This window comes from Aplysia californica, unplaced genomic scaffold (genome assembly GCF_000002075.1).
Source record: "Aplysia californica isolate F4 #8 unplaced genomic scaffold, AplCal3.0 scaffold00168, whole genome shotgun sequence".
Taxonomy (NCBI): Eukaryota; Metazoa; Mollusca; class Gastropoda; order Aplysiida; family Aplysiidae; genus Aplysia; species Aplysia californica.
In genome coordinates, this window is record NW_004797438.1 from 275894 (window position 1) to 282393 (window position 6500).

General features: G+C 40.6%; 1 protein-coding gene across 1 annotated transcript in view; it reads right to left on the minus strand.

The window, feature by feature from the left end:
- Nucleotides 1–6500, minus strand: part of LOC101864616 — a 25018-nt gene that overhangs the window by 12214 nt on the left and 6304 nt on the right. Inside the window, exons 6-7 of the mRNA XM_013082306.1 lie at nucleotides 5257–5408; nucleotides 2352–2538 (exon numbers count right to left, since the gene is read on the minus strand). Coding sequence (XP_012937760.1) covers nucleotides 2352–2538; nucleotides 5257–5408 — 339 coding nt within the window. The remainder of the gene's footprint in view (nucleotides 1–2351; nucleotides 2539–5256; nucleotides 5409–6500) is intronic.

Genomic DNA, 6500 nt, shown 5'->3' on the forward strand with positions numbered 1-6500 from the left:
GACGCATTCTCTCCTGATGATCTCCATGCTAGAGTCCGGGATACGGAGCGTTCGACGGTGAGCAGTGCATACGGCTGTTTAGACTACGCAACAGGATACATATATGTGTTCAGGCAAAGAATACAATGGAAGGAGAGGACAACAACTAGGAGGAAAAAGATGTCTAGTGAAAGTAGAGTAATGTGGTCAAATAAGAGGAGAGTAGAAGAAAGCGGATATAAACTAATTGCTGGACAGCGTAAACAAAAGTAAAACAAATAAGAGCGGTAACAACAACCGCAACAGCAGTCGCAGCAGCAGCATCACAAACAACAACAACAACAATATTAGTTCGAATGTAAAATTAATGAAATGATTAAAACCACAACAACAACGTCAACCACAATAATACTGAAAATAGTAGTAGTACTACTACTGTAAGCAGGGGTGGTAGTAGTTGCAGTAGTAGTAGCAATAATAGTAGAAGTTATAGTAATAGTAAAAGTAGTAGTAGTAGCAGCAGCAGCAGCAGCAGCAGCAGCAGCAGTAGTAGTAGTAGTAGTAGTAGTAGTAGTAGTAGCAGTAATAATAACAATAATAATAATAATAATAATAATAATAATAATAATAATAATAGTAGAGGAGTAGTAGTAGTAGGTATAGTAGTAGTAGTAGTAGTAGTAGTAGTAGTAGTAGTAGTAGTAGTAGTAGTAGTAGTAGTAGTAGTAGTAGTAGTAGTAGTAGTAGTAGTAGTAGTAGTAGTAGTAGTAGTAGTAGTAGTAGTAGTAGTAGTAGTAGTAGTAGTAGTAGTAGTAGTAGGGGAGATACTAGATAAGGACGATAGATGCTTTTTCATCGACGAAAAGACTTTTAAAACCTGTCCAAAGCAAAAGTCAGAGACTCGGAGGGAGAGCTTTTTCACACCACGCCCCCTCGCTGTGGAACGCTTTACCAGCTCATCTACGGGAGTCCTCCACTTTATCAAAATTTAAATCAGCACTTAAAATGCATTTGTTTCAGTCCAGCTTCAATCTGACATTCCCAATACAAATATTATTATGTTCTGTCAGTATCTATTATGTTCTCTCAGAATCGTTTATTCATGCTGTTCTGTTCTGTAAGAATTTATGACTGTAAATTCATCAATGTGTGCGAGGGTGTCTGGGTAGGCTTTGTGGGATTGTCTTTACTCAAGGATGTACATGAGAGAGAGAGAGAGAGAGAGAGAGATAGAGAGAGAGACAAAGAGAGAGAGAGAGAGAGAAGAGACAGACAGACAGACAGACAGACAGACAGAGACAGATTGAGACTAGTGAGAGAGAGAGAGAGAGAGAGAGAGAGAGAGAGAGAGAGAGAGAGAGAGAGAGAGAGAAAGAGGATTACTATAGGTGCTGTGCGCTTCATATGTGCTTTATATTATTGTACTTCGCATTGGGCACTTCTTTGTGGAAATACGCTATATAAATGCGATTTATTATTATCTATTATTATTTTTTTTCATAGGAAAGAAGAAGCAAACCATACCAGAGCACCCTCCAACCACTCACACCCAGACCTCAGAGGTCGACGTGTAATTACCATGACCCTCCAGCGCTCATGGTCTCTTGCTGCCGTTCCACATTCTGCCAAACCCAGCACTAAGTCACCATTATTGTGTATTTTTAGTTTCAGTAAGAGTTTTACGGCACTTGCAACACAATAAGGTCGTATAAGTGCCGAAGATTAGAGGTGTTACAAGAGAGTAACAAACACAAAATAGGAGGAGGAGGAGAGATCGGGACGATAGACGTTTGATAGGAAAGAAGAAGCAAACCACACCAGAGCACCCGCCAACCACCCACACATTATTGTGTCTGCGTGCTTCTCTTTACTCATACAAAACAAAACAAAATAACACAAAATAAAGAAAAGAAAAGCAAAGCAACGAAAAGAAAAGAAAAGCTAAGCTAAGCAAAAAATAAATAAATAAATAAAAGTCAAGCCTCATCATCATCTGGTGCCTTCGTTACTGGCGTGGGCGATCATGGACTTCCACTTCACTCTGTTTTGCGTTGCAGCAATGGTGTCTGTTGTTCTTTCTGCTCCCAGCCATGTTGTCAACTTGTCTAGTGTCTTTTCCCTCTGTCTGCCTCTGCCTCTCTTTCTGTCAAACTTGCCTGTTGTTACAATATTCTCCAATGCTTCTTTCCGCATTTTGGGTCCAATGAAATTTGCTTGTCGCTTTCGTATATTCGTCATAAGCTGTCGTCTGCAATTTGCTTCAACCCAGACTTCTTCCTTTGTTTTTCTAGCTGTCCATGGGTTATGCAGCATGCGTCTTATGAACCACAACCAAGCCTAAGCAAAACAAAAAACAAAAAAACAAAATTCACCTGTATGGGGGAGGAGCGGGCAGAGATCTGTGTGAAGCCCTGTATGTCAGAGAAGAAGATGGTGGACTCGGTGAAGTTCTCCGCCGTGACCACCTCGTTCCGCTTGAGCTGGTCCGCCACGGATTTGGGCAGCATCTGGTACAGTAACGTGTCCGTCCGCTTCTTCTCCTTGTTCAACGCTTTGGTCCTTGTGGGTGGAGAGAGGGAGAGGGTGAGAGAAAGAGAGAGAAAGAGAGAGAGAAAGAGAGGGAGAGAGAGAGAGAGAGAGAGAGAGAGAGAGAGAGAGAGAGAGAGAGAGAGAAAGGGAAGAGGAGAGAAGGAGATGAGGAGAGAGAGAGAAAGGGGAGAGACGGGAGAGAGAGAAAGGAAGAGAGAGGGGAAAGAAGGGAGAGAAGGGGGAAGAGACGGATAGAGAGAGAGAAGGAGGAGGAGGAGGAGGAGGAGAGAGAAAGAGAGAGAGAGAATTTTATTAAAATTTCCAGAAAAGTATCACCGAAAGTAGAGAAGGTAATAATAACAACAACAACAATATTATTAATAATAATAATGATGATGAAGATGATAATCATCATCATCATCAGAAGAAGAAGAAGAAGAAGAAGAAGAAGAAGAAGAAGAAGAAGAAGAAGAAGAAGAAGAAAAAGAAGAAGAAGAAGAAGAAGAAGAAGAAAAAGAAGAAGAAGAAGAAGAAGAAGAAGAGTGAGTCTCTGCTTTTTCACCTACTAATTAGCCTGAACTCTCCCCAACCACACCCCCTTTGGACCACCGCGACCGACAACAACAGTGAAACAGAAAATGACTGCATCTTTCACACTATCTCATGAGCTTGGCATGCCATGGGCATGTCGGAGGTTCGATTCCAAATAAAGTACGGTTAATTTTTTCCTTGTCCTTAGTGCAGTATGGGATGGGTTTGGTTTCTCATTTCACCCGTGCTATGAAAGGAATAAATGGTGGTTGGACTGGGGGAAGGGGTGTGCGGGGAGAGAGAGAGAGAGAGAGAGAGAGAGAGAGAGAGAGAGAGAGAGAGCGAGAGAGAGAGAGAGAGAGAGAAAGAAAGAGAGAGATATAGATAGACCTATGTTATATTTATATTATATACATAATATACAATACATATATTATATATTATATATATGTGTTATATATATATATATATATATATATATATATATATATATATATATATATATATGTATTTATATATAGAGAGAGAGAAAGAGAGAGAGAGCTAGAGAGAGAGCTAGAGAGAGAGATGGAGAGAGAGAGAGCGAGAGAGAGAGAGAGAGAGAGAGAGAGAGAGAGAGAGAGAGAGAGAGAGAGAGAATGAAATCAACAGAGAGTGGCTATCGGCTATTGTAATGGGGTCCAGTCGGACTCATGTGACGGCCACCCACCCAAGACAATTACCTGTACACACTATTTTGTCTCTTGCGTTTTTAAAAACAATAGTATTATTATTTTTTAAATGAACCAATACCTCCACCATTATAAAACAAACACGATAATCATCGACAGTGGGTGGCTGTCTCGGACAGTTTCCACTGTATTTCTGTATCTCGTTTGTGTTTTCGTTGTTTGTTTGTTTTGTTGGGGGGGGGGGGGGTGTTGGGTTGTTGTTGGTGGGTTTTTTGGTGTTTTTTTGTTTTTTTCTGATAAGTGTTTTATGCGCTCGTAACTGCATAAGGTCATATGATCGCAAGGGACAAACCAAGCATTCCCAGTGGGTAGGGAATTTTGATTTTTGCCCGGATGGTGGCCGAAGCATACTCTTATCGTTTTTAGACCACCAAAGGATGTTTAACGTGCACAATTGCACACGGGATCTCTGAGATTGTTCGCCCTTATCCGAGAAGGCTAGGTGAAGATCTTTCTTACCATAAGATCAGGGGTGTGGCTGAAAGACAGTAGTAAGAAGGAGCCAAGGGGTAGCAGTGGACAGGCTGCAGAAAGAGTCAGGAGCCCAGAGGAGGGGGCAAAGGGGGTGGGGGAGGGGGGCTAAAAGAGGAGACGAGAGCAGACGACACAACATTGCTAGAGAGCGGGAAACGAAGTGAAAAGAGACCATGTTAGAGAAGAATTTGTTTCCCTCGCTACCCGGATTCGAACCCAGGACCTTTGAATGAGAGGCGAACACCTTAACTTCAAAGCCGCGAGAGCCCCCATTCTCGTTTGTACTACCTGTCGAGTTACTTGTCTGCTTGTGTGATGAAGTACTGCTATTTCTATCTATAGTGCGGTCAAAAATTCGTGGCGAGACTTATTGTCAAATTTCTCCTCAACTGTAGAACATAAGTTTTCCAAATTTTGCCGAATGACTTTTATTAATTTGTCTTAACAGATCAACATTTTTGTAAACACCTTCTAGCTGTATTCTATAAAATTCCTTTAATTACAAATACTTGTTTAAAATCCTAGTGGGTGGTTTCTACAGATTTTAAAATGTTTACAGCTGGGGCAATATTGCTTTCAATAGCAAGTCCTTCATGTTTTTCTAATCGGGACATTATGCTTATTGAACGCATGTTTTGAGAATCATTTTCGCAAAAAAATGAGTTAACTATAAAAATAATTTCTTATAACAAGTTTTGCCACTAAAATTTGCCATTGATGAGCTGTGACGCAGGCCATATGCGTAATCAAAATGTGTGTGAGAAACGGGAAGTGCTGTGAGCGATATGATTTTATGTTTGGTAGAGATTTCAAGTATTTTATATACATATATGAAGAAATTATTTTTTTTGAATCTAGCCCCAATTGTTCTGTGTGATTTACTTAAGACAAGTTGATACAAACTGCTTTGCAAAGTATGGATAAAATTGATTCTCGCGTTAAAGAGATATTAGAGGATATGTTGTGCCACGAATTCTTTACCGCACTATAATTCATACTGTCCTGTCATTACCTGTCTGCAAGTGTGATGGAGTATTTCTGTATCTCGTTGGTCAGTGAGTAGACGGCGTAGATGATGACTGGACAGAGGATGAACACGCAGACGAACACCACGGAGATGGCCACCATCTTCTGGAGGTTACTCTCCTGTCGTTCGTCCAGCACCTGAGACAAGGATGGTTACAACATTTAATTGATACAAGCAAAGATCGTGTATAACAAGATAGTTCACTTCTCTCTTTGAGTGAGCCTATTAAAAAAGCGTCCTCAAAATTCGGTGGCGCCGCACCCTCTTCGAAAAAGAGCGGACTTTGCAAACAGAGTTACCTTACTAGTGTGAAAGAAAATAAAAGTGAAACTAACAAACTGTTCTATTTCTTCTTCTTCTTCTGGAGAAACGGAAGAGAGCTTCAAAACAAAGACTGTAGCGCCATCTGAAGCAATGCGCGGACTTCCGCGGACACTTTTCTGGCTGAGTGGACTATCTTGTTATGTACGATCTTTGATACTAGCAGCTGGGTACCTGTTTGATGAACGGACTAAAAAGAATCGATCGTCACGTCATTGCGGAACCAGTGCGCACTGCTTGTGAATGGAAGCCTCACTTATTTACAATGGCGTCTTAGAAGACGAACTTTATAAAGATTGAAGTTAAACGAAACTAATGAGAAACTGAAAATTGAACTACAGTGACTTTAGACTCCTTAATATAACTGTGCAAACTTTAAATAATTCTGAACCACCGTTGATTTTTTCAAATTCGAAAGTTAAGTGGTTCGAAAGTTTAAGGCGACCAAAGTGACAAACTTTCACAAATGTAATTTAGATTATACGTGGATGTATTTATAGTTGAGTATATGTGTGTCTGTCTGTCTGTGTGTGTGTTTTGTGTGCGTGTGTGGGTTTGAGGAGAGGGTTTTTGTGTTTGTGTTTCTGTATGTGCACGGGTTTATACGTGGGTTAATAAGTATGTGTGTGTGTGTGTGTGTGTGTGTGTGTGTGTGTGTGTGTGTGCTTGTATGTGACAGTGTCTGTGTTTCCACAGCTCTACATTCAATGCATAGTTAAGTCCGTCCTGTACAAATGTGTGTCTGTGCCGGAGAATATGGTCCACTTGTGCAAGTTTTTGTTGTTTGGGTTTTTTTTTTACTTTTGCTCTTTATTTCACATCTGCATAGAATAACATTTCCTCATGACTCGGGGTCTTGTTTTCCTGATACTTCAAACAGCTTTAAAGATAGAATAACTTTTCTGGGG